Source organism: Sardina pilchardus, chromosome 14, assembly GCF_963854185.1.
Source record: "Sardina pilchardus chromosome 14, fSarPil1.1, whole genome shotgun sequence".
Lineage (NCBI taxonomy): Eukaryota > Metazoa > Chordata > Actinopteri > Clupeiformes > Clupeidae > Sardina > Sardina pilchardus.
The window spans coordinates 16,103,170-16,128,547 of NC_085007.1; the positions used below are offsets into that span (position 1 = coordinate 16,103,170).

Below are 25,378 nucleotides of genomic sequence, written 5' to 3' on the forward strand. Positions count from 1 at the left end.
ACGGACAGGTCTGTGAGTGACACATGGAATGTCAGTGGAGGGGGTCCTAGGGGACGGTTACCGGGCAGCGTTCGACGTCACAGCATTGTCTCAACACAGGAGGGAAGCTTCCTGTGTTTGACCTTCCACAGAGACCTGCAAGGATAACTTTTGCATCTGTGTGTGTGTGTGTCTGTGGTGTTGGGAGTAGGAGATTCATGTCTGGTGTGTTCATCAGATAAACAGTACGAAGAGGGGTGATCAGAATCCTGTCCAAATAAACCACCCAGCACAATCACAGACAGTGCTGCTAGTCTACAAATGCATTGTCACACCCATGCACACGACAACTCCCTAATCAGCCCTCGCTATCAAAACATCATTATTATAACACTAACAGTTCCCGGCTATTTCTGGGTCATTGTTGCTAATGGATGCCCATTGTCTTGTTCGCAGGAGCCGTTTGAAGATGGCTTCGCCAACGGAGAAGAGCTGACCCCGGCCGAGGAGACGGCAGCCAAGGAGGCGGCCGACTCTAAGGGCGCGGTGAAGTTCGGATGGATCAAAGGCGTGTTGGTGAGTACGAAGACGAGCCGAGTCTGGTCACTGGTCTGGCAGGACGCCTTGAAAGTAAAGTCAAGTGACTGGTATTTAGCAGAAGCTTTTGCCTGTCTACTTGTCTATATAGTTGGGATGCGATCTAGGAAAACCCTTCAAATGGTGCACTCAAAAATCCTTGATTTTTTGCTCCATTTCAACCCTCTCTGGTGAAGATTCTGATAACATCCCAGCAACATTTTGGACACTGTCCCCAAGCAAAATCCTGGATAGCATCCTCCCAAAATCTTGGGTGTTGCTAAGATGGTATCAGAATCAGAAGTTTTCCCAGATCGCACCACATTTGTCTATCCCACACGAGCAAAATAATTGAACCTGGGCCGACCGGTTGTCAGGCAATGATTCAATGCCTCGCAGCTGAATTCACTTATCACTGAAGTTTTCGCTTCTCTCATTTCATAACTTGTAGTGGAAAAGTAAACACAATGCCAATTTTTATTTCACACTCATTCTCAGACCTTTTCAACTAGATCCAAACCTTTCACAAGATCCAATCCTTTCACAAGATCCAAACATGTGAAAATCTGTTGCAGCAATAAATATTATGACCGGTTATTGATTTAGTAAATGAACTTTCAGTTCTTTCATTTCATGTATTGAACCCCCAAATTGAAAACAGGATGAACCATGTGCAAAAGTCATACAGATCGCCTGTCTGTGGCACAACAAAAAAAAAATGTGTTCAGCAGGCGTCATTAGTTTGATCTGTATCCCGTACCCTCCTACAACTTCAGGCCATAACCTCTCCTCGGGCAATTAACGTTTGATCTCTCAATAGCTGAAAGCAGAGGCATTGTGCTATTGTGTCCGTCCGGGTGCCTGCTTGAAACCTAACGAACGCTCTTTGGAGTAGTGCTCTTGAACGTTAATGCTCGTGGAGATCCTCTGCTATCCCGCTCGCCCACTCAGCCAATCTGCTCTTGCCTGCTGAAGAGCTCCACATGGGTCTGAATAGTCATGGGAATAGTTTCTCTAATGCCTCCTTCCCCAGTCTTTCATAGGCAGTAGTACATTCATTGCGGATGTGCGTTCAGGGAGAAGTGAACCTTGTACCTGACATGTGAAAGCTTAACACCGTCATTTGCTCAACCCTGGAATATCATCACTAACACCTCTCCCTCCCTCCCACAAAAAAAGGAAGAAGGGGAAAAAAACAAGGACAGTGCCATAACGTGGGCTTTCCTGTGTTTAATTTTTGGTAGGGTTTTGATCGATGTAATGCATTAGACTCTTGTTGCTGAGGCTCCTGGTTCTTGTCACCAGCTCTGTATTATGACATGTGAAAGACCTCTCTTCCCTTTGCACGGCATCAACATTGGCCTTTTCTTCTCACGAATCCTCTGAAATGACAAGTGTGCTACACTTTTTTTTTTTTTTTTAAACTAGAGCATTCTTTTTTGTTGTTGTTTGACAGTCAATTACATATTGAGAAAACTTACATATTCAGAAATACCCTAATAGTTGTTTCGCATTCAGTGAAAAGTGAGTAAAACTGTGGAAACATTTGCTTTTTCATCATAGAAACCAACATACTGACCTCTCTAACAGCAGTTTAGGCTGCAAGCCCCCAGCTCATATGTAATGGTAGTTGGTCGTTGACTTGTCATTTGAACACCCCATTAGTTCCATGGCCATGACATGGGTGGGATCCCGGCCTAGAATCCTGGATCCGCGAACATGTCACCATAAACCACCTGATGTGGGGGTTACGTTACAGGAACGGCTTTTGGTGGACTGTCTGTTACGGTGTTGGTGTTGGTGTGTATGTGTGTGCGCGCGTAACTGTGAGTTTGTTTGTGTTGTGTGTGTGTGTGTGTTCGAGTGTCTGTGTGAGCTGTCTTGTTGTGGCCTAAAGTGCGTGCCTTCGCTAACCTCCCATACCCTTCCTTTGTGCAGGTGCGCTGCATGTTGAACATTTGGGGGGTGATGCTGTTCATCCGCATGACATGGATCGTTGGCCAGGCGGGAGTCGGTAGGTCACACCATTGAGCCGAGATGGGAAGGCTGTGTGAATTAGCGCCGCTTTAATTCGCACACAAACCCCTTGGCCTTCAGTCAGCACCACCCCCTAACCCCCACAACCCCCCCCCCCCTCATCATTTCCCACTCAGCTGCTAAATGTTGCCGAGCTGTGGCACATGCAGTCAACTGTCAAAAAACCCCTCCACTACACCCCCCCCCCCCCCCCCCCCCACTCCCAGTTCATTCTCCAGTACCATCGCTACTATTCACACACCACCTGCAGAATGTCCGAAACGTCAGAAGAAGAAAGCAAAACAACTGAGTTTGATTTAATGAAATGAGTGGATTAGTTGAGCTGTACACATAAGTTAGCAAGTGATTTCTTTTTTGTACAGATGTGCAGACACTGCTGATGTAGAGGTGTTTTTCTTTGGCTTAACTTTTGAGATAAACTAACTTTTTGTTTAATACAGAAAATGTTTATAGTCTGTGTCCATTTTCCAATTGTTATTATTTCATCTTCATTCCACAGTGTACTCCTGCCTTATTGTTGCCATGGCTACCGTGGTGACCACCATTACTGGCGTCTCAACAGCTGCGATTGCGACGAACGGCTTTGTACGAGGAGGTGTGTATACTTATCTTGGCTTATCACGGTTTATTTGTGTTGCCTCATAGCTTTGAGCTGTATTCCCCTGTAGCCCCAAAAATCCAAGCACTGTAGATTAAATAGTTAAAAAAAAAAGACTGAAAGAAAGCCAAAAAACGGAATCTTGTAAACAAAAACTTCTAGAATGATTGGAGAGCGGCCAGTGCTCATTTAGCTCACAGATGCCCCCTGAATGGGCAGTGCTTCAGCGAAAGCAATGCCACAGCCTGAGGTACACAGATGCTCACAACAAAGCAGGACCATGCAGCCCAAAAAAAAAAAAAAAAAAAGCAGCATCATTGTTTTGTTGTCATGGTGCAGCTGTGGCGAGAGTCACCTGGTCTGCCCTTGGGAAGCTGTCTGTCGGTGAGCCCGCTCCATGGAGGTATAGAGTGGAATGGTGTTGAGGAGGGATTGGGGGGGGGTGGGGGGGACCACAGGAGTCAGATCCTCTCAGTTCATTAGGTAGTGCCTCTCTCATCTCTCTGCCAATGCTCTGGGTGTCGAGTAGAATATATTGCTCTGACATCCATTTAGAGGAGCCGAAGTCCGTGTCCAGAGCTTGTAAGGTAACATAAGGGAACTGATGGTGCATGACACTTGTACTCGCTCTTTGTTTAGCAGCAGTCTGTGAAGGTAAGATTTGCAGATGTTCTCTCAAATAGAATTGCTTAAAACATTTTTATTTTATTTTTAAACATACTTTTCTTGACTTTCAAAGCCAAGGACATTCACGTAGTATATTTGAGCCCCACCTCCACAGTCGGCGAGTTTAATTAAGATATCCCTCTTCTCGACTTGTCATCACCTCTATCTCTTAATCTCCTCTCGCCGTAGGGAGGTCAGGATATTGCATAAACTGCTGGAGTCTTGACAGGAGTCCGATTCTAGGAGAGATTAATACGACGCTGTAGTTGTTCCATGGCGCCTGATGCAGGAGTCAGTGACGTTGGTCACGGGACTTCTTTGACTGATGGCTTTGCCAGTGAAGTGAGTCATTGTTAACAAGAACACCCAGTCACAAACAATATAAAAGTTTCTTTTTCCCGACCGTTTCAAAGGCAGGCTCGTTTTTTTCATTAGGAAACCAGTGAGATAAAAGGAAACTTAGAGTGGTTTTATTTGAACAACAGAATGTACTGTCCTGCCGGTGCGAAATGAAATCAGAGACGCCGCTAAGGGCTCATCGCTGGAGCCGGACAGAGGCGAGAGGTCGTGTGAAGGTCATAGTGTCCTGCCCGCTATTGTAGCCCCGTTGAAGCTCTCTTGAGTAAGACATAACATGTAGCAAGCTAACGATCAGAAAGGCGCACTGGTAGCCATTTGTATAATTTTTTTCCCTCCCCTTCTTGAACCCTCTTCTGAGGTGTTCTCCAGACGATATTTTGTAAACACTACAGAGGAACTGGCAGCAAATGCAAACGTTTTGGCGATAAACAATTAAAAGGTCAGGAAAGTGTTTTCTGAAAACGCACCGGCAGCCAGCACCAGCATATTCCCTTTCTCTCCCCAGTGTTGCTAATAGAAATCCTGCCTTCATGTTTATAGTTTAAAAGTTACACATGACCTTGGTGCCCGTGAACATGAATATAGACACTGCCGTATCTCCATAATACCATAAAAGACCTTTCTGTTTTTCTTCATCGTGCCTCCCCCGCCCTCCTTCCTTTAACCCTCACTGTTTGTTTACCTTCTCTTCCTCCCTTCTGAGAGCCCTTTCTTCCTCTTCTCTCCACTGCTCTTGTTCGCTCTTGGCTGAGTGTCCTCTCCGTAAACCTTACTACCTGCCTGTTTATTTTAGGGAGTTTTATGCTGCCATCACCTTTTGGCCCTCTCCGGAGTGCCGCTGGTCACTGCCGGTCTGTGCGACAGCACCTCCTGCTTAGTAGCCTTGGAATGTGTTTCCGCAACAAGGGCCCAGTGGTTCACTTGCGTGAGCTTACTCACTGCTCCACTGACTGAGCAACCGCACGAAAATCCAGATCCACAGCAAAGTGAATTAAGGGTAATCTTTTAGTACTCCGGAGCCTTACTGTATCCACCAACAAGTAAATATCCAGACTCAAAGGACTAGAATGGAATTTTACTGGCCGAGCAGCATAGATGTTTTATGTGAACTGTGGGGATTTATTAGTTAGCACGTTTTTTCCCCCCCCAGCTTCTGAGGACCAGAGGAAATTGCTTAGTTCTGATGGAGGAGAAAAAAAAACACAACAAGGTTTCTGCTCTCAGAAACCTGGAAATGCTCAACTTTGACATGCCATGGAAAGCAAAACCTTCACCGCATTCATCCCACCATAAAAGAGCATTCTGTGTGGTGACTCGGGTCTGAAAAAGCCCTGCCATTCTCTCTCAGAACCATTTGAAAGGTGGGCGATAGCACTCAACACATTGCTCTCAGTTCTCGCAGCATGTGGGGAAATTCAATATTGTGTTCCTAAAAACCCCGGGCCTGTTTTTCCCCACCTGACTGTCCAGGGAGGAGCAGTGTTTTGGCTCAGGCGATCTGAAATGAATACAGGATGCCCCCCGACAGATTGGTCTGGGGCGAGGACAGAGGGAAAACAATTTTTGATTTTTGTTTTGGTTTCACAGCTCCAGTTTCCTATCTATCCCCCCCCCCCCCCAAAAAAAAAAAGTGTAGAAAAAAAATAAGTCCATAGACAAAGGGAGGCAGGTATGGTTATTTTGTGTTCTTAGACAGCACTGTAGGAGATTGCTTATTCCTCTGACCTTCTGCACTCTTGCGATGGTTTCACATGGACCAGGTCGTATCGTTTACAGTGGCAGGCCAGGCTGGAGATGACGCTTCATGGCGATCTCGGTATCTATTCGCTGATGTTTGGTCTACTACAGCGGTGGCAGGATAAGCAATGCGGGCATTAAAACCGGCAAAGGAAACCTGTCAGGCCAAATGGATCAATGAAGCAGGCATTTCAGACACCACTGCAAAGCTCAATTTATTTCAGTAGCTCCGCGGCATTACTGAACTCATAATTTTCCAACTTGCAGATGTTTAAAAGTAGGCCTATTGTCCCTGGTAAACGTCTTAGTGGAGTTTATCATGTTTCAATGTTATAAGTTACTTTTTGCAGCAGATGAGGGTCAGAAATTATTGAAGTCACATGCCGTGAATGTGGATTACTATAATACCCTGAACTGCTAGGCTGTGAGAGATTTAATCCCTCTAAAACTAATCTTTCCAGGTATTCCAGAAATTCCCATGTCCCTTACTTTTAGCTTCAAACTTTTGGAAAAATCTCAGGGCCAATATCTGAACTCCACTCTATTCAGCATAACCATTTTAAAATCGATTGTTTTATTCACTTCAATATGGATGACCGCTTTGGTAGAGTACAGAACCCCAGAGCTGAAAGACGAAAGATCAGTCCTCCTCAATAGCTTTTGTCCATCTGCTGCTTTTGTCCATAGAAGATGGACAGAAATATTCCGTGGAACAAATGTGTGTAGATAAATCAAGCAGCTGGCACAAATATAGTAATCATTCAGTTTCAAAGAATTTGCAAACTCTGAATTGAACATGTAGGCCCCTAATCACAGCTACAAATAGATGCATGTGTGTGTTTGTGTGAGTTCTGACTGATATAGGTATTATGTTCTAAATGTTTCAAATGTTTTTCCATTGTAGGAGGGGCCTACTACTTGATATCAAGAAGTTTGGGTCCCGAGTTTGGAGGATCCATTGGCCTGATCTTCGCCTTCGCCAACGCTGTGGCGGTAGCCATGTATGTTGTGGGCTTTGCTGAAACGGTGGTGGAGCTTCTCAGAGTAAGAGGAGTTTTATCTTTTTGTTTTCACCCCCAGAACACGGTCACAGCACCCTACTGTTATCAATAATAGTTTACACAGGCTGCGATTAGCCATATCAGCTGTGTGAATGACGAGGGTATACTCAAATGACTTACTGGAGATCCTGTGTACAGAGTGGAGATTGTGTTTGTAAATATTATCTTGATAGGGTTACTAGGAATTGAGAAAAAAAATGATTGACTGTATTTTAAGGTCCTGACTACTTCATTTCCAGTTTGCGTTTAATGATAGGACCTTTTTAAGGATTTCTTACCAACTGCTTGTTTTGGGTTTTTTCTCTCCAATGAGTGCACCACTTTCTTTATTCCTTTTTTCAGTCACAGGATGCTCTCATGATAGACGCGGTCAGTGATGTTCGGATCATCGGAGTCATCACGGTCATTCTCCTCCTGGGTATCTCTGTCGCAGGGATGGAGTGGGAAGCCAAGGTAATATCCAGTTGTTTCTCCGTACTTCCTCAGAACTGTCGGGTCAGCATTTTCGAAGGGTAGTGGTTTATTAGATAAAATGTCCAGTCGTGTGTCCAATGTCCATACCTCTTCAGGGCCGCGGTCAGGTGGAATGGTGGTTTATTAAATAAAAGTTGGGGATGAGTGTAGCCTGATAAACCAGCCTAAATGGATTGGATGTCTAATTTAGTCTGGCCCCGATGAATGGATACAACGGAACATTGTTGATGAGCACAACCCGTTGTCTTTCAAACCGTGTCTGTGCCTATAGGCCAACGCTCCCTCAAAACCCCGCCCCAGAGCCCTCTGCCCCGCCCGCATTGATTCAAAACACATCTCTGCGTTGTGATTGGTTTAGTTGCCATCTGCCAGATTCAGGGCAGTGTTTTCAAAATGTTCAATGGTCCGAGGCCAGACCCAAATGCAGGCAAAACATTTTGCCGTCCAGCAGTTGGCGCTGGTTTTCCAGGCTAGTGGAATGGTGGTTTATTAAATAAAAAGTTGGGGATGAGTGAGGATCGTGTGGTGCTCCTGTCCTCTGTGTGGTCACCAAGGTGTGCAGTGTTTGCAGCAGCAGGACTTGGCTTGTGCTGATGGCACATATGAGTCATTGCAGTGCAGTCAGCAGGTATAGGATGAGTCATGGCGCTAATTTTATTTTTAATTTTGGAAAAAAAGAAAAGGCAGAGCCAGAATTAAAAAAATGATTCTCAAACTAAATTGGAGAAAATTAGAGGAAGTTTACGTAATTTTCTTATTCGAGTGGTTTACCTTTTTAAAGCTTAATATTAGAGGTTAGACCCAAGCATTAGTGTAGAAGCGGGTGCGCACATCTGAATATTTTAAAAGTAGGTGCTGGACTCAAAAAAGCAACAGTAAAAAGGACAAAAAAGTCTGCACACTAAGGCTCCAATGTTATTTCTTTTTATTCACCACGTGTGACGTTTCGGGACACACTGCCCTTCCTCAGACCCAAGCATTTCACAGAGGAACAGATGCTCAGAGTCTGTTGTCGAGTTGGATTTTGTTGATCACCTACTTGCATGTATGAATTTAGGAAATAATGTAATTTGAATGAACTTAACCACTGCTTTGTTTTTCAATCTGTAGGCCCAGATCTTCCTACTATTCATCTTGATCTCTGCCATCTTCAATTACTTCATCGGCTCTTTTATCCCCATAGAGTCGAAGAAAGCCTATGGCTTCTACGGTTATGACGGTAAGAATCTTCCAATTATTCAGCAATGCAGGATAAGGTTGTCGCTGTTTGGATTATATCTGGAAATTGATTCTATGTAACAAGACGGTCAACCAGTAACATGTGATTTTCTCTCTCTCTCTCTCTCTCTCTCTCTCTCTCTCTCTCTCTCTCTCTCTCTCTCTCTCTCTCTCTCTGGTCCTTTTTCATCCTCTTTGTTTAGGTAATATCCTGTTGGAGAACCTGACTCCGGACTTTCGAGGCGAGACGTTTTTCTCTGTGTTTTCAATCTTCTTCCCAGCTGCCACTGGCATTCTTGCCGGTGCCAACATCTCAGGAGATCTTGCAGTACGTTCCCGATGTTCGTCTCTCTGACTTCCTGCAGTCAAATTCATACTGATTTGCAAATGGATGCCGCTAATTCATTAGTACATGGAGGTTGAATAATGCTTCTCATATGTGTGAGCGCTTTGTGATTTTAACAAGACAATGCTCTCTGTTTGCAGGATCCACAGCAGGCCATTCCAAGGGGAACGCTTCTTGCCATTCTCATTACTGGGGTGGTTTACTTGGGTGTGGCCGTCTCCACAGGTATATATTTTCAGATGGAAAGTCTGACCACCTGTTCAGTGACCACCTCACTGTGGAGAATAAAGGAATGTGCTCAGGTTTGGGGGTGTAATTCCCTCCATTCCTTGTTCCTATAATTGTAACTTTATATTTATGTGGATTCCACCTATGTTGTGTAGATTATGAAAAGCATCCAGATTTAGGGGTAATAACATTGTTAAACTGAGCTCAGTCTTATTTGTTGTGCTGTTATGTGCTATTTTACTAGAAGGTATACCAAATTCAAATTGGTCGCTCATAAGCATAATTGGGCTTCAGCCTATGAAATAAAATACATCTGCTCTATTGGCTTGTTTTGAAAATATGAGCGTGTCCAGAAAAACTCAGAAAATGTTTTCTCTGTCCATTCCCATATTTCACTCTGAAGGCGCCTGCATTTCTCGTGATGCCCCTGGACCTGATATCACACTGAACATGACGCAAGGGATTACCAACTGCACCGATTTCTCCTGCATCGACTTCTCTTATTGCAAACCTTCAATGGGGAACGTTGAATCCTCTTGCAAGTATGGCCTTCACAATGACATGCAGGTTTGTCCTTTACTTACCCTTTCAACAAAACCATTTTCGATCACATACCCTTAACTCATTGGCTGCCAGCGATTTTCAGTGCAGAGCGCTCCATACTGCCAGACGTTTTACAGCATTTTGACTGTTTTTCCAAGATCCACCGAACGGTGAGCTTTATGACTATGTAAACACCGAAGGTACCAAATGAAAGAGTAGACTCTCTTCTTTCACCAGGAAAAAACGGCTTGTTTCTATCGTTTTCCGTTCTTTAGTAATCGTCAGTAGAACATGGGTTAGTTTTGCTAAAAACACCTGTTTTTGACCAAAACATGGAGAAAACGATCTTTCTGTGAAAATCAACTTTTTAACGTTAGCGTTTCAGTAGTATGTCAACCACGATTGCACTGTTATCTCGTCAGTCTCGTCAAGGTTGCTAGGGACTCTGATGGTCGCTAAAGACTCTGAACAGGATGCTAGACTTAGCAAGCTAGCACTAGCAAGGTTGTTGTTAGTCTATATCGCAATATCCAATGTAAATGGATCATACCGTTCACGTGTTTTCCATCCTTGATGTAAGAAGTAAGCATATTTATTCCCTGCATCGCGTGCAAACTAGATCCACTGTGGTCGATCTTCAGTGTGTTTGCTAGTTGTCTCTGCATGACTTGTGCACTCTAGGCAGATACTAATGATCCAAATGGCACTGTTGCCATCTAGAGGTTCGGATCGCTAGTGCACTCTGTTTACAAGCCTGAAACTCTGCCAGATCGTTCCCAAGCCCACCCAGGAGCCCTGTGAGTATGTGCCTAAATTGACGTTTAAAGACGTCAATGGCAGTTAATGAGTTAACCATACCTAGAGATTCACACGGTGTCTTTTTCAGTTAGCCTATAAGCCTGTTTAGTGTTCATTGAACTCAATGCAAATCAAACCAGCTGAACAACATGAGGAAAGTACAACCTTTAAGACATCAAAATCAATTTACAAAAGAGGTTTTTTATATATAGCCTACCTCTTTTTAGTCAACTTTAGCATGTGTATGTAAATCACTACGGTATATCAGTTGAGCTGATGCATTTGACACTTTTTGTACGGGTGGAGCTGATGCAAAGCTGCAAGACGGATTCATTTGTATTCGTACCTCTTGGTGTAAGTTTGCAGCCGCATTTGGTACTAAGGCATTAGCCAGTGCAACTAAAAACCGACAAAAAGGGCCATGGTTCTACCTGGAACAAGAACATTGTTGCAGTGCTATTCTGCATGAGTGTGGCATCAAACGTAGTGCAATTCTCCTGTCAGTGTAGCATCAAGAAGAGTTTGAAATAGTCGCTGTAAGGTAAAAGAACCGCATTGTGTTGCTTTAGAGCAGTGGTTCTCAAACTGTGGTACGGGTATCACTGGTGGTACGCGGACTCTCTGTTGTGGTACTCTGGGAGTCCCCAAGATGTTTCATTTTATGAAGACGTTAAATTTAAACTTGTTTCTATCTTTCTTGAAAAAAAAACAAAAAAAAACAAAGTGTACAATGTAAAATATATTTAAATTAGCTTACGCTACTTTACTTTAAATGTGTCATAATGGTGGTACTTGGAGAGTCAATGGTTCTCTGAGGTGGTACTCATTGTGAAAAGTTTGAGAACTACTGCTTTAGAGGGCTGGTGTAATTGTGGATTGGTTTGTGCTAACTGCTTTCTATGTGGTCTCCGCCCGCACAGGTCATGAGCACGGTGTCTGGCTTCTCCCCACTCATCACTGCCGGCATCTTCTCAGCCACGCTCTCGTCTGCCCTGGCCTCCCTGGTCAGCGCCCCCAAAGTGTTCCAGGTATGTGCGGAACGAATGAACGAATGAACGAATGAACGAATGAACGAATGAATGAATGAATAGATTGGTCGATGGATGGATGGATGGATGAATGAATGACCTGTTCCTTCAGCAAAGGAATTCAAATATTTATTAATCATATCATGCATTAAGTAGCGTAGATAATATATATTTCATTTTTGTATAAAGGCTATATAGTATTAGCAGTATGAAAAAGGAATTCAGTGTGTCTGCCTTTCTTTGTCACTAGGCTCTATGCAAAGACAATATCTACCCAGGAATCGGCTGGTTCGGCAAGGGCTTTGGCAAGAACAATGAGCCCTTGAGAGGCTATATTCTCACCTTCTTCATCGCCCTGGCTTTCATTCTCATTGGTATGTACCAAAAATAGCCCATTGCTTTGATGTTGTGGATGTGCGCGTCTAGCGGAAAGAAAATTGGTCTGAGGAAGTGAAGTGAATGTAATAAGTAAATTGTTTATTGCATGTTGGACATAAAAGGTCACTACCACTCAAGCAGTCAGGGGACCTTGGCTTCCAGATGGAACACCTGATGGAGCTGACATCATTGAACCCTCAAACAAGGCATTTAGGCCGGAGTTACTCCAGGGGAACTGACTATGTTATTAGATCATTGTAAAGCACTCTGGGTGACAAGCACAGGCTGGATGACAAATATTCAATTGATGTTCAGATGATGATGGATAATGTAATGGATGGTGTTAATGGTGTTAATGCTGTACCCTCCTTGTCTCTTTAGCGGAGTTGAACGCCATCGCTCCAATCATCTCAAACTTCTTCCTGGCCTCGTATGCCCTGATCAACTTCTCTGTGTTCCATGCTTCCCTCGCCAACTCTCCAGGTAAGCAGCTCACCCCCCCCCCCCCCCCCCCCCCCCCCTCTAAGAATGGCCTGGAGCAACTTGGCCCACTAATCATCCCCCCTCTCCAGTCACAATACAAGTCCCCAAATCCTGTTTGACATTCCCCAGCTCTGTCATGAATCGGTCGTAGTTCAGGATTTGCATCTTCAGGCGAGCTGAAGCATGTTCTACCTGATTAACCCTCCCAAACTGGAGAGTGAAAAGTTGAACGAGCGTTGCCTGATGAGGTGAGCGAAAGCCCAGCAGGGAAGACCGACGTCATCCGATAGCTGAAATTAGAACTCACTCTTAACGTGGGAAAGCATGCTTTTAAACAGCGATTCTCACTGGCCATTGTTTGAGATGTCACTGGGACTGACAGTGGCTGAGTGATTGGGAGAATAGTACAAAAGAACGCTCTTAACTTATAATAATTTGTGCCAAATGGTTTATTGTTTTTTTTTTTTTGTGGCAAAGACCTTGAAGTGTCCTTTCATTTGACCTATGCAATGTGACTGTTTGCCATTTTTATTAATTTCTTGTGAGTAAATTTGAGTCGACCCTTCTCAATATATGTTTATTTGTCTGCCGATGCTTAATGTTCACTATTTGAATTAATGGCTCATGTTGAAGTAGCACATGGCCTATTTACAACAATGCACGTTAAATATTGTCTACTACACACACACCTCTTCTATAACATTCATGGTGTGATATCATGTTTGTGAATGTCTGTGTAAAGTGGTGTGTTTTTCCCTTAAAACCAAAGCTGTTGAAGACTGCCAGGTATAAATATATATATTTTCTCCTCTTAATTTGTCCATCTTTCGCCATGACACCCATGTACATTCATGTACGTTCACACAGCTACAACGGAGTGACTTAAAGGGTACGTTTTTGATAGCAGTGTTTAACTTTGAACCGCTGGCATTTTAGCCACGCTGCTCTTAACCAGCTCTGGCCATCAAAGGACCACACAGCCCCATCCGTGACCCATGAATGAGGCTCAACCTCAGTTAGCCGCTCGAAGCCTCAGTGTTTCCATGGCAATCTGCACCATACAATGGTTGCTGTTTGCCTGACCTAATCGCTGAGAGGGTTAATTGGTGGGGTCAGTGTTGTCCCCTTTCTGGCCCAGAGAACCTTTAGACACAAGAGACGAACAAAGACATGTTGTGTAGGATGGTGTGACGTACCCTTCAGGTCATTTACACTGTGATGTGTTTTATGACAAAATAACAGTGTACGGTTAAATACAAATTTCGTAATGGCTTTACTCCACTAAAAAATCCATGTAGTTCTAGTAACACTCACACTCACACCCACACCCAGAGACATGTGTACACACACACACACACACACACACACACACTCTCTCAATCTCAGTCACTCTCAATCTCACTCGTAAATACACCAAAACACATGGGCATACTAATATGCATTTTCACTCACAAATACACACTCTCTCACTCTCACACATATATAGACACACACACATACACACACACACACGATCTACACTCACCATAATTCCCGGTCTAGTTGTTAATTTATTATCTTTTGCTCTCCTCAGTAACCCTACTCTAACTGGTAACTCTGGCTAACTCATTTTAATCCAACGTGACCCCATGCTCTTCCGTATCTCCTCCAGCCAGCAAAGCGAACCAAATAGATTCTTTCTATTAAGGTCACACTTTTTTGTAGTAATGCGGACAATTAAAACATACAGAGGAAACTGTAAATCTAGACTTGATCAATTCTGAAAAGAATAAATTCTTGTGATGTGAGGAAACCAACATTGGTTGACTTTGGTGACTGTAATAAATTGCTGTGTCCATCTTAGATGATGCAGCAAGTCATCCCTTTAGGACTTAAGAATATAGCCCCCCCCCCCCCCCTCCCCAACGAACCAGATGACATACTTTTGAAAAAGTGTAATGACTTTATCATTTTTACTCAAAATCCACTATCCAGCTGGATATTGAGTAAAAATCAAAAGACTTGTGAAGATAAAACTGAAACTGTTTCTTTATCTGAGAAGGTACTCTAGCATTTTAATCTTCAAGAGAATATTTTGCAATGTACCTTTTTTTTTTTTTGAGGTATAGCAGATTGTTCTGAGCGCTTGGCCTGTTTATTGAAAGCAGACAAAGAAATGAAAAAAAACAAAAAAACAAATTGAGGTGTCATCCTAGTTCAGCTACTTCATCCGTCTTCCCCTCCTTGGCTCAGGGTGTGTTGTGCTGCTGTAAGTATTTACCCATGCTTCCCTTGTTTGTGGCAGGCTGGCGTCCCAGCTTCAAGTACTACAACATGTGGGTGTCTCTGGCCGGGGCGGGCCTGTGCTGCGTCGTCATGTTCGTCATCAACTGGTGGGCCGCCCTGCTCACCAACGTCATTGTGATGTCCCTCTACATCTATGTCAGCTACAAGAAGCCTGGTAAGATGCTGCCATTCACTCCAGTTCTCTCATGCCCTCATTCACTCCAGTTCACCCACTCCAGTTCTCTCTCACTCGCTCACTCACTCACTCACTGCAGCTCTCTCTCTCTCTCTCTCTCTCTTACACACACACACACACACACACACACACACACACACACACACACACTCTCACACACATTGACTCACTATCTCCAGTTCATTCCTTTTTTCTCTTATCTGCATTCTACTCTACTACTTTTCTTTTGATATTTTTCTTCGTTCCGTCTCTGTTTTTATTCCTCTCAATGAGTGCTGTCCAGGGCAGTTCCCTTCTCCCTCTTTACAAAGAGAGGAGTGGGATCGAGGGAGAGCGTGAGCCCTTTGAAGTTCGCTGCCGCAGTGAGGTCATATCCACGGCTGATATTGTTACTCTGTTTAGGAGTTCTTGCGGAACAGCACATCCTTTCTTTTGACATCTGAAAACTGCACTGTGAGATAAATTCACACTTCAACTGCTTTTGTTCGCCCAGCAAGGGCATTGGGGATGCAGGCCTCACAGCCACTAGCATTCGCTGATGGCCTTCCGGGTTTCCTGACAAAGTTACCCATCTCACAATCCCTGTGTGGTGTTTTGAATGGCGGCCATTTGAATAGCATATTGTCTCCTAAGCAAATTCGCCCAATGGAGTTTACATAATGGACTCCAGGCTATGGCAGACTCTCCGGGCCCTTATTTTGAAATCGCAGTGAGTAGCGCGAGTGCTGGGCTGTCATTGAATGCCGACTCGGATATCCATATCTCGCCTTCAACCTTTTGGTTTCTATGGTGATTTTCACAAGCCCCAGGTTTGTGTGAGCAGGTCCGCTCTCTATGTAGCCCTCAGGTACCTCTTTAGAAAGTGTGTGTGTGTGTGTGTGTGTGTGTGTGTGTGTGTGTGTGTGTGTGTGTGTGTGTGTGTGTGTGTGTGTGTTAGTGTGTCTGTGTGTCTGTCTGTGTGTGTTGTCGTCTTTGCATGCAGAAAAGCAGCCGGGGCCCTGCTGGCCTTTCAGGTCAGAACCCAGCTGACGCCACAGATGCTGAGAACTCCCATGCGGTCAATCCACTGGCCTTTTAAAAGCAAGGCTGTGTGTGTGTGTGTGTGTGTGTGTATGTGTGTGTATGTGTATGTGTGTGTATGTGTGTGTATGTGTGTGTATGTGTGTGTGTGTGTGTATGTGTGTGTGTGTGTGTGTGTGTGGTCCCAGAGGGTTTCCAGGCTGTTCAAACACACTCAGGCATTCTTCTTTGTGCATGTGAACACACACACGCGCGCACGCCGACGGATGCACAAACACCCTCATGTCCTGGCTTTGCAGCGCCGCTGAGATGGCACGTGATGGGTTCAGGCACCCAGCTGGCCGCCTATGGCTTGAAAGTGTGGGGTCCTGATGGGGTCCTAATCCCCTGTGCTCTCTCCCGTAGATGTCAACTGGGGATCCTCCACTCAGGCGCTGACCTACCACCAGGCCCTGACCCACAGCCTGCAGCTCTGTGGAGTGGCCGACCACGTCAAGACCTACAGGTGCGCCAACAAACCACAACCTCCACTCCACTGACACACTCCACTTGGTCTCTCTCTCCCTCTCTCTCCCTCTCTCTCCATCTCTCTCCCTCTCTCTCTACCTCTCTATCTTTTGTCTCTCTCTACCTCTCTCTCTCTCTACCTCTCTACCTCTCTCTACCAGCAACATTGAAACCAGCCACTACCCAGTTTTACAGTTTCTTATGCCTAACATTGCCCTGTACAATATAGTGCCTGGTATCCATGGCTGTAGATGGAACCTTCATAGCAATTCATGACAACTAATGTAGCTATTTAGCAACACCACGAATACCCCAGTTTTTGTCAGTGTCAGTTTTTGTCAACTCTTGCAGAGCTGAACGTGTGATCTATGGGGTTGCCTTTGCCACGAACCCTGCCTCTCTCCGAGTGTCTGAGTCGGTACTGTCAGGAGATGCTCCAGACATGCTCCCTTCAGGCCCTCCACCTCAATTAAAAACTCGGCAGACACGCCGCTTTCACAGACCATTAAGGCCGCTCGCATATCTCCCCGCGGCTCAGCTGGGAGACATTGGGAATATATCACTCCGAGATGCAGGCGTATATCCAAATATGAGTCAGTCTCTCAAGTGTAAAATTGTACTGTAATTTGTTCCTGTGCGTGCCTCTTGTTTGTCTAAAGACAAAATATCCTTTGATTACTGTAGCTATTCGGTGTCGATTGGTGTAGCGATGGTGATTTTGTGGACTGATTTGAGGCTTATGAACAGCCGCTGTGACCTTCATAATGGCTCTCTCCCCAGTGAGGTTATTTGTTAGGCGTGCCATTTTTATGTGCGGTGTGCATGTACTTGTTCTCGTGGTGGCATCGAGTCAAATTTCCCGTAGCGAATGCTGCTGCAGGGTGATTGGCAGAGGCAGGTAAGGTTGCCGCGGCGAAGAGCGGAGGATGGAGGGATGGGGAGGGAGGGAGGGAGGGATAGAGAAGGTGGTGGAGTGACGGTGCGCTGCAAAGAGAGTCTTCTTAGCTTGACAGCTCCCAAAGTGCATTGCATAACAAAACACCTGGGACAGCTCTGTGCATATCAGCCACAGCAAAGGCCCCTCTGCCCTTTCTATTTCTCTCTCACTCTCTCTCTCTCTGTGTCTCTCTATCTCTCTCTCTCTCCTTTTCTCTCTCACTTTCCCCCTCTCTCTCCGTCCTTCAGATTGCCCTTTAAAATGTAGATTCAGAGCGTTTATTACCCAGAACAGTAAAGAAACCGTAAACAACAGATGCAAAAAAATTGTTGATGAATCAGGTGTAATTATCCGTGCTGGAAGCTGGGGAAATTGAAGGGTGTGTGTGTGTGTGTATATGTGTGTTGATGGTGCCTAAGAGATTATGCATGAGCTGTAATTAGGCCCATCATGTGCCCTGCCCATATCTCGCTGTGTGTGTGTGTCTGTCTGTGAGACCCGTGTTGTAGTCACACGGTGCGCTTCCAAGGTAGCGATGTTTCTTTTTTCTGCTCAAAGCAGCCCGCAGAGAAACTAAAGTAATCTCATTAAGGCTCTTTATGCCCACCCACCCTCCTCCCATTTTTCCATAACGCCACAAATATGTGTGAAATAGTTTATAGTCTCCAGTCCGCGTAGAGTGGAAGAAAACTGAGAAAAGTTTGACCATGCCGTGCCCCCGGTGCAGCGTTGTCACGGCAACAACCCCCCCCCCCCCCATTCCGGGATTAGGGGGTGGGCCTGACGGCGTCTTCGGGAATCACACTACTGTCCTTTCGGTCGGCCGTAATCCCCGTCCGGCCGCTTAGCATAGTTGCTTTGATGTGCGCCGTTCTGCACCTTCACGCTTGAGGTCCCTCGGGGAGCAGAAGACGAGTGCTGAAGGTCAGGAGAGAGAGACTGCAGGCAGCACGGACCCTCTAGTCTCTAGTCTCTAGTCTACTGTATCTGCTCCTGTTGGGATGCATTCCTTTAGTTATTGGCAGGTGTACTGTGGTGTTAGCATGGATGGCATGTCTGGAATAGGTGTAAAGTATATGGTCTACTTAGCTTTTGCAGCACCTGGAAGAAAGCAGAATTGTTGTATAACTGCACTAAATGTCTAACACTTGTCTCTCTCTCTCTCCTCTCTCCTCTCTCCTCTCTCCTCTCTCCTCTCTCCTCTCTCTCTCTCTCTCTCTCTCTCTCTCTCTCTCTCTCTCTCTCTCTCTCGCTCTCTCTCTCCTCATCTCTCTCAGACCTCAGTGCCTGGTGATGACCGGTGCTCCTAATGCTCGGCCAGCTCTGCTCAACCTGGTGCACGCCTTCACCAAGAACGTGGGCCTGATGGTCTGCGGACACGTCCGTATCGTAAGTATCCCTCCGGTCCCCCCTGCACTGCTAGCCAACACTCATTTTCACCAGCATCCAGCCACATTTCAGGTTTAGTGTCTGAAAAAAAAAAGCTTGCCACTTACCGAAGTAGTGCCACTATATTGAGCTCCAGAGTTCCCCAAACCACATTTTCATTTGCCATGCTGGCAGCACGCGCCAACACTCGCCCGCACTTGATGGCATCAATAAAAATCTATTAACACATGTTTGACTGTTGACCAATCGGGAGTAGTCATGGCCCCCATCTCTGTCGTTCACCGTTAAAAACCCATTTTGGTTGAGTGGTACTCCCACGTGCCCGGGGAGTGTGCTTTTCGCATCGAACAATTGTTCCTCTATTAGTGGCGAAATAAAATAAATAACTCCGAGCGAGCCCTTTACCTGGAACCGTAAAATTTCCAGGCCATTATGAGAGGACGTAGGGGACCGAGCGATGATGTAATAGCCCCTGCTTCGCACTGGTGCCACATTGTAAATGAAAGACAGCGTTTTATGAACTGCCCACCTCTCCTCTCCTCTCCTCTCCTCTCCTATTCCAGCCTCCAGGCGGTAGCCAAAGCCCGGGAAGGCCCGTGGTAATCAAACCCGCACGGGTTGGGCCCGGGCAGCTCCACAAGGCTCCCAGTAGAGCCCGTCCACTGGACCCATTGGAGCAAGGCCCACTCTGTGTTGGCCACAGACATGCATATTCCATTACTAAACGAGGGAGAAAGAGAGAGCGAGAGAGCGAGAGAGTGAAAGAAAGAAAGAGAGAGAGAGAGTGAAAGAGAGAGAGAGAGAGAAAGAGAGAGAGAGAAAGAGAAGGAAACTGTGAGGGCATGTTGGTTAGTTGAGAGGAAGATTGGGAAATAGAAAGACTGACTGAGGGAGGAGAAGATTAGTTTTCCTGGCGGACTTGAGAGCTCTCTTTTTCTTTATGCCTGTTTTTCCTATAGCTTTGTTGTCACGAAACATAATGGTGACACACACACACAGAGTTGTGCACAGACTTCTGTCGCGATCACTGGTGCTTTGTTTGCACACGTTTTCCTAGCGGAGATATGGTATTAGTCATTGTCTGTCTCTAATGCTTGTTTGTGGTTTTTCTTTTCAAATCCCTCAGAGCAACCGCAAGCCCAACTTCAAAGAGCTGAACAACGACCTGGTGCGCTACCAGCGCTGGCTCCTCAACAGCAACTCCAAGGCTTTCTACACACCTGTACTGGCTGAGGACCTGAGACAGGGCACACAGTACCTGCTGCAGGTGTGTGTGTGTGTGTGTGTGTGTGTGTGTGTGTGTGTCCATGCGTGTGTGTGTGTGGGTGCACTGTAGTGTACTTGTTCCTGAGGCTTTTTTTTTTTTTTAGTCCCTTTTACTATTAAAGGAGTTTTTCCTGAATAGAAGGCTGAAAAGGATATTTTAATATAGGAACAAAAATGTCCAGTTCTTGGATGAAACTTTGTGTGTGTGTGTGTCTCTCAGGCGGTTGGACTGGGTCGGCTCAAGCCCAACACCCTGGTGATTGGTTACAAGAACAACTGGAGGGAGGGAGACCTGAAGGAGGTGGAAACCTACGTCAACCTCATCCAGTAAGGAACACAAACACATGCACACACTTACTGTATGCACACATACACACACACACACTTACTGTATGCACATACACATTACCTCTCATTCATTAAAATGCAAATATATACACACACACACACACACACACACACAACCACAGGAAACACACACACACACACACACACACACACACACACACACCACACACACCACACACACCACACACACACCACACACACACCACACACACACACACACACACACACACACACCCCCACAGGAAACACACACTCACATTGACTTTGTCTCATGTTCATTAAATGGTAACAGCAGCCATCAATCAAGCCAACAACCTTTTAACACGCCGCGGCTAACGCTTGCGATGCGGTGGCACGCTGGCCTTTAAGGAATTTTCTGGGAAGCGCGTGCGCGTAATCTCAGTCATTAAAGCGACTCCCCTCGCCTTCATCATCCGAGAGCTTTTCCGCCTCTCCGGTGACTCACGACCCAAACGTCATGTGCGGCTTTAGACAGCAAGCTGTTCCTGGCACAAACGTGCGTCGAGACTCGCATTAGGGGCGTTCTAATCAGGAAGTGCCCGGAGACCAAAGGAATGTGTAGCTTTTGTTATGTTAATTAAGTTTGCGTGTCGTGTTTTGCGTGCATGTGTTAGGTTTTTGTTATGTTACTAGTGCGTCAACAACATTTGGCTCTGAAGTCTTTCAGATGTAAACAGTCACAGGTTTTTGTGTTCTGTAAGAGATTCATATGGTCCACACGCTCTCATAGGGTATGGTTCTGATGTGGTCGCGTGCCAAAGAAGCTGTAAGCAAATGTGACCCTTTAGATGTGGACTCCATTCTGCTCCGTGTACTTAGCTAGAGAGGTCTAGAGATCAGGGCTGTAGTGCCCATTACCGAAGGCAATATGTCAGCACCTTTGCCGTGGATTTAATGGTTGTGCCGGGACGACTGTTGACGTCTTGGCTTCAGTGCGGGAGTCCTTAGAGGTCTCGTGACGACGTAGTAATGAGGTTTAGAGTGAGTCATCGTTTAGTATTTAGAACATGTGTTGGGTACCATACAGTTTAGTCTGAGGGATGCTGAATAGCAACATATTATTTCCCAAATCAAAAGCCCTATGAGTCAGCAAATGCCAACTCATGTGAGTCTTGACATGACTCACACACAGGATAATAAAATGTGAATAAAATGTGTTTCCTGATATCCGTAGCCCAGCAGTTGATGATATTGTGCCTCTGCAAAAGCTGGTTATTAAATAGCAGGAGATCGATACTTGGAGACGGCCACTGCACAGAATTTGGCTAAATGCTACGCCAGTAGTAGTACGCGCTATTGATTTGGGTGCTGCAGCTGTCCCTACTGAGGCCACTGGACACCACGCCGTAGATGCTAAACTACTAGCGCTGGAAAGGCGCTCTAAAAATAAATGGAGGAAAAGACCTTATGACCTCCGATATTACTCCCATTGACTTCACTATTTCCTCTTTTGAGGTTTGCTGTGGATGAATTCCCCTTGTTGGGGGAATCACCAGACTTTAGGATATATTTGGACCTGATTGACTCTATCCTTAGTCTGGTGATGTAGTAGTAGTAGTAGTATTTTTTTATTTTGGTCATAGTGTCAGTAAGTGGGGTCAGAGTGTCAGATGTATTTCTTTAGAAAAGGCTTATCATTTGACCACAAACCTTTTTTGCCACAGGCCTCCATTCCTCATGAACTTTTGTCCAAAAGGCCTCTAGTCAAATAATGTTGCTCGTCTTGTCTGAAGTGGCCATCCGTGTTGTTGACAAGCCACATGTGAGCGTTCGGGTGGTCTGTGGAAGCATCTGTTTGTTTGACTGTTTACAGTTTCGACAATTTACCGGAACGTTCCGTCTGCATATTTGATGTGGGGTGGGGAACCGTCCAGCGTTAATGCAGCGTGATGTGCGCAGACGGCGAAGCTTCCGCTCGTCAAGTAACCCCCGGTGCAGGGAAGTGACTCTCTCGCTCTGTTTGTGTGTTCCCAGCGATGCCTTCGACTTGCAGTACGGCGCCGTGATCCTGAGGCTAAAAGAAGGCCTGGACGTCTCCCATATCCAAGGACAAGGTACTCCCTCTCTGTCCAGTCTTGGATGATATTTAGCTTGTGGATAGTACATAGCATGTTTACCTCCACTTTACAAATAGTTTTTAATCACCTTCAGCAGTTTTGAATATATGACGTGCCCTTGTGTCAATATACCTAAGATTTATATGTAAGGTGTATCAGGTGCCAGTTACGGTAGGCAGCAAGGTCAGAGTAATCAAATACGTCATGAATGATATATTTTTTTATGACACTCTTGTGCAAGCACTAAAGAACACCTTGCCTTAAGCATCTCTATATTCCAGCTCTGTTTACTCTCCTGAACCTTATTATAACTCCTTAAAGAGATTCTATTTGCCCCGTAAATAGTGCTTGATGCTGTTTTGGAAAAGTGTTTACGCTCGTTTTAGGGCACTCATTGGCGTTAAGTATTTAAGAGGCGGTCAACACATCCCCCTGAGAGGGTTTCAGCAGCCGAAGCAGAGAGAGTAACTCTGCTTCGTCTTTTGGGTGAATTCCTCTCAGTGGTACAATCGGCTCAAAGTGGCTAACTAGGATATTTATGTGAACAGAGTCTACCTTTCTTGGGGCTAAATTCTGCCTCCGTTCCTCCCAGGAATAGCGCTTAGATTTAGTTTGGGGGCCAGCTGAGCTTTTTGTGTTTAGGTGAGACCAATTGTTGTGTTTCTGCAATGTTCTCAAAGTGTAGAATAAAAACCTTGTTTTATTTTTGCCAAAGCACAGATTCGACCCAAGAGCTGTGAACTATGTTTGAGTTGTTTGTTGGTCAAAGAGAAATAGACCCTATGGGTGAAGATGATGAGGTAATGAAGTTGTATTCTCCGTGTTCCCGTAGACGATACTTCAGTGATGAAGGACATGGTGGTGTCCATCGACATGAGCAAAGACTCGGACGGCGACTCCTCCAAGCTCTCCTCCAAAGCCACCAGCGTTCAAAACAGCCCCGCCGTCCAGAAAGGTTTGTCACTCTCGTACCTCTTTTTTTTTTTTTAATCCTCTTCAAGAGGGGGAGACAGTCACAAGACGTTGTGGGCGTCACAGACACCCAGGCGGTGCATGAACATGTCAGACATCCGCTGAGTGTGTATTTCTAGGAGTCTTCGTGCTGGCGTACTGTGCCAATATATTTTCAGTCGGTCGACTGACCAACGTGTAAAGGAAGTGTGAAGCTAAGACCCTTTAAGCTCTGCCGGATTGCGAAAGACGGATGTTACTCAGTATGTGAAAGTGGACGATGGGGGTCAGGAACGCTTCTCTCGAAGCCACACTATGTTATTCAAAGGCCACATCTGAGGTGACCCCCCCTGAAGTGCCTAGAGAGGAAGTCACTGCTGCTGACCGTGTGATCGCCAGAGGTCCCTCAGGGCCAGCGCGCCTCGTCACAAACCTCCTCCCCTTGTCCTCCCCTACACACACACACACACACACACACACACACACACACACACACACGCACACACACAAGAAAACACATATGTGTACACACACATAAACAAACACATACACACAAGCGTACACGCACACACGTTCCCGTACACGGGCCCACGCGGCCTTATTAGAGTCGGCGCATCTGCGCGTGTTTACATGTTTGTGTGTCGGGTCACGGAGTAGCTTCCCTCATTCAGAAAAAAAGAGTGAACAGAAAAAAAAAGGAAAAAGGAGCAAACAAACAAAGGGCTGGTTCCCACACTCTCGGACACCCGGGCCTAGGAGCAGCTTCACAGATTTCCCCCGAACTGCACGTCGGCGGCCTTGTCCTCGCCTCCCCGACGAACGACTTCCTCCTCCGACACGACGACGAGCACCGCCGTCCCAGCCCGTTATAGGGGTCGACCCTGACATTCTTTCTCGGGAGAAATGAGCGGGGCCTTTCTCATGAGTCCAGCTAAGGACGCTAATGAAATCCATATGACTCCTCGATAGATGGTTGTCAACTGTGTTTTTAGCCTCTGGCTTAATTTGGCAAGTCCCTGTTTTTGTGGGATTTTTTTTTTTTTTTTCCATTGGGACTGCAGGCCGGCCATTGCCAAATGAAGGGAACAACAAATTTCGAAGATTAATGTCATATGGCTAATCCGCTTAAGCATAATCGGCCGTTAATACGGGAATCTGTCATTTTCGGAAATGGGTGGTTAATATAGAGTTGTGAGTTTGATGTCGAGTGTTTCTCTCAATTTTTACAGGCGTCTGCCTCGTAGTCCCCGTGTTCCGTTAAAAACGGAAGCATTGGAGAGTTAAGACTGGGGGTCTTAGTGGTGTTGCACAGTAGGTCAATCCTCTGGTCACTACACACCATTGTTGCCCGTCTAGAAAGCCAGTGATTGAGAAACTTTAACTGTTAAGACCACCCACTTCCGCTTGGACTTAACACTTTGAGATTGGGAAACTCAGTTTTGCATGAAGTGTGTGTGTGTGTGTGTGCTAGTGAGAGACATTGTTGCCTTTGCAGCTCCCCGACCCCCTAATGCTGGTTGATGGTGTCAGCTGACTGGGCTCACCTGCTGGTAGTGTAGAGGACCTCCCCACGCCGCTCGGCCCAGAGACCATCCTCTCCCCCGGGGAGGACTCCGCTTCATCCCTCCTTTGCTTGTTTTGTTTGGTTCTCTCTCTCCGTTTGACTCCAATAGTGGAGAGGGAGCGAGCGAGCGAAGTTTCTTTTCGTTTTTCGGACCTCTGCTCAAATTGCATTCCCAGAACAGACGCTTCATTGTACCTCACTGTTGTTGACGCATGTGTTTTCCATCACTGCGGCAGAGAATGTTAACCCCCCTCCTTTTTTTTCTTCTTCTTTTTTTTGTCTCCGTTTCAACCTTCTTCCAGATGATGACGACGACGGCAAAGCCCCTACCCAGCCCCTGTTGAAAA

At 45.7% G+C, this 25,378-nt stretch overlaps 1 protein-coding gene across 1 annotated transcript in view; it reads left to right on the plus strand.

Annotated features, from left to right (window-relative positions):
* Positions 1-25,378, plus strand: part of slc12a2 (solute carrier family 12 member 2) — a 57,531-nt gene that overhangs the window by 19,090 nt on the left and 13,063 nt on the right. The window contains exons 2-21 of the mRNA XM_062553531.1: positions 436-555; positions 2,494-2,569; positions 3,092-3,187; positions 6,858-6,997; positions 7,357-7,467; positions 8,599-8,707; positions 8,910-9,034; positions 9,193-9,277; positions 9,684-9,847; positions 11,542-11,649; positions 11,900-12,023; positions 12,409-12,510; positions 14,795-14,950; positions 16,397-16,496; positions 18,713-18,824; positions 19,951-20,091; positions 20,311-20,417; positions 22,434-22,513; positions 23,349-23,471; positions 25,334-25,378. The exon at positions 25,334-25,378 is cut by the window's right edge and continues 3 nt beyond it. Coding sequence (XP_062409515.1) covers positions 436-555; positions 2,494-2,569; positions 3,092-3,187; positions 6,858-6,997; positions 7,357-7,467; positions 8,599-8,707; positions 8,910-9,034; positions 9,193-9,277; positions 9,684-9,847; positions 11,542-11,649; positions 11,900-12,023; positions 12,409-12,510; positions 14,795-14,950; positions 16,397-16,496; positions 18,713-18,824; positions 19,951-20,091; positions 20,311-20,417; positions 22,434-22,513; positions 23,349-23,471; positions 25,334-25,378 — 2,224 coding nt within the window. The remainder of the gene's footprint in view (positions 1-435; positions 556-2,493; positions 2,570-3,091; positions 3,188-6,857; positions 6,998-7,356; positions 7,468-8,598; positions 8,708-8,909; positions 9,035-9,192; positions 9,278-9,683; positions 9,848-11,541; positions 11,650-11,899; positions 12,024-12,408; positions 12,511-14,794; positions 14,951-16,396; positions 16,497-18,712; positions 18,825-19,950; positions 20,092-20,310; positions 20,418-22,433; positions 22,514-23,348; positions 23,472-25,333) is intronic.